The 2446-nt window shown below is 43.0% G+C and overlaps 1 protein-coding gene across 1 annotated transcript in view; it reads left to right on the forward strand.

Moving 5' to 3' along the window:
• LOC125486131 (SH2B adapter protein 2-like) overlaps positions 1–2446 on the forward strand; it is an 8945-nt gene continuing 6499 nt past the window's right edge. The window contains exon 1 of the mRNA XM_048612409.1: positions 1–163. Coding sequence (XP_048468366.1) covers positions 7–163 — 157 coding nt within the window. The 5' untranslated portion in view covers positions 1–6. The remainder of the gene's footprint in view (positions 164–2446) is intronic.

Consider the following 2446-nt stretch of genomic DNA (forward strand, 5'->3'; position numbering starts at 1 on the left):
ACCCAAATGCCTGAAAAGGTGTGCACTAACCCAGATGCTGCTGTCACTGTCTCACCCGTCAGACCGAAGGAATCCCAGGTGCCGGAACTTCTCGCACACGTCCCTCTGGAAAACTTCCTGCAGGCTTTACATTCAGAAGCTCTGAGCAGCACATCGTCTACAGGTAAGCCCTGCATCATTGTGATAGCGGCTGGTATTGTTGCATTGGCAATATGGAGATTCTTCTGGGGCTCACTTCAAGCTAAAAGCTTGATGGTTGATTTTAAACTGATTTCAGCATGCACGTCCCCTCTTTACACATTGGAGCATTGGGATTTAGTGAATGTTAGGGATCTGAGTTCCACAGGCAAGTTTAGAGTTCCTAGAAATGCCAATGGCAGCTTCTTTGTTACTCTAACTAGAATGTTTTTAAAATTCTGGGCTGCATTATTTTGGTGAAAGATCAGTAACCAAAGAGTTATATGGAATGTCCATTTGAGCCGAGGAACGCCAATCGGAATAGAGGTATAAAGATTATTCTAAAGGAAGTGAGTGGCTTCCAAATAGCTGGAATCAGTGTTGGCAGAAAATGGAAGTATGGAAATGGAAATTCAGCAAGAGATTAGCTCTGGTTGGAGTAATTGGAAGAATGTTGTACAGTGTTACGTGTCACGTATCGCTGAAACTGTAAGGGAGAATATACAAGACAGTGGGAGACTGGCCATGTTACACAGTGCAGAAACTTCGAGAAAGGGGTAACAGCTGGCTTCTGAAGAGATGCAGACATAGAACTGGATGTGTGGAGTGAGAAGAACAGGAGGAAATCAGGAACCAGCACATCAGAGGGTTAATGAAGAACTGACAGGAGATACAGAAGGGAGATTAACCAACCCCCATGTAGCAGCAACTTGTATAGTGGGGAATAAACTGAGAGCGGTGGCAGTTGTTTCAGTGAAAGTTAAAGAACAGAATCTCAGTGAGCGCTCTAAACTCAACCTGTTTAAAAGTTTGATTTAAGCAAATAATTGTGGGAGTTACTCCACAAGCCTGGATGCATTGAAAAGCTGTACACTGAGCACCCAAATGTTCATTAGAGACAATTTTTAAAGTATAGCAGTCGTTGACAGATAGTGGCAACAGGTTCTGGAATACAGCGCTGGAGTTCCTGATGGAAGAGGTTCTGAGAAGGAGAGATGTCCTACACCCGTGGGAGAGGAGGTCAAAAATCACACGACACCAGGTTATGTCGTGTAATTTTTGACCTTGTCCAACACCGGCACCTCTGCACTGTGGGAGAGAAGGACATAACTTCTTCCTCCTCTCCCTCTCTTCATCTCGACCTGCACCTTAGGCAGACCCTGAGTTTGACCCTATGTACAACTGCTTGTTGTAATTAGATGAATTGCTGCAATTAATTTTGAGCCTTCCTGTCCCTTGTTGTGATCTCTGTGGAGACCAATAACTTTTTAAAACAGAACTACTTCCCAGAGAACCAATTAATACAAATCAAAGGACAAGATTTAACTTTTCAAGACTTCTACTGTCACAGGGAAACTGAGATAACAAAGAGCAAACATTAAAGAGCTATGTGATACATCAAAACAAAGAAAACGATGCATTTTTGAATTCACTAACTGACAAGCTGAAATATATCTTTTGTAACACATTGGCACAATCCCACACTTTTCCTGATCTATAGCATTGCAGGAACAACTCCGTAGCCACTCTCATCTCACCAGGAGAGGTCCGATTCTCCCATCATGCCATGCTGATTATTTCCAATGTCCTTCAACAACTGTTCCGCTTATTCCATGTTTTCCCATATATAATTGCCATCAGCATGGCACACTATAAGCAAATCTCTATTGTTTAAATCTTCATGAGCCCCATCAGTTCTGTACCCTTTTTAAATGGAAACCAAACTCTTGGATCATGCTTCAGAGATTTTCTGAAGAAGGGTCTAGGCCTGAAACGTCAGCTTTCCTGCTCCTCTGCTGCTTGGCCTGCTGTGTTTATCCAGCTTTACACCTTGTTATCTTAGATCATGCTGCTTGGTCACTGATTCCATTTGCCCTACTTCATCCCAATACAAGCTTGTCTCCACACCTCAAACAACAATTGTTTTTTTTATTATGAGGTACTGTAAAAGGGAGTTAAAATTGCTGCCCCACCTCAATGGGTTTATGTTTGAATTTCTCTCCCCATGGCAACAGGGTCACATGGGCATGTTTTTGAGCTAAGGTGTTTACCTGGAATGCTCTGTTTTACTTTGAGTTAAAGTACATTTCAAAATGTAACAATCTTATAAGGTTCAGTGTTCATGGCAGCCTGTTTCCTCCAACAGCTGGCGATAGTAGGAACTGCAGATGCTGGAGAATCTGAGATAACAAGGTGTAGAGCTGGATGAACGCAGCAGGCCAAGCAGCATCAGAGGAGCAGGAAGGCTGACGTTTCGGGCCTAGACTCT

Source organism: Rhincodon typus, chromosome 26 (genome assembly GCF_021869965.1).
Source record: "Rhincodon typus isolate 14 chromosome 26, sRhiTyp1.1, whole genome shotgun sequence".
In the NCBI taxonomy this organism is placed as follows: Eukaryota; Metazoa; Chordata; class Chondrichthyes; order Orectolobiformes; family Rhincodontidae; genus Rhincodon; species Rhincodon typus.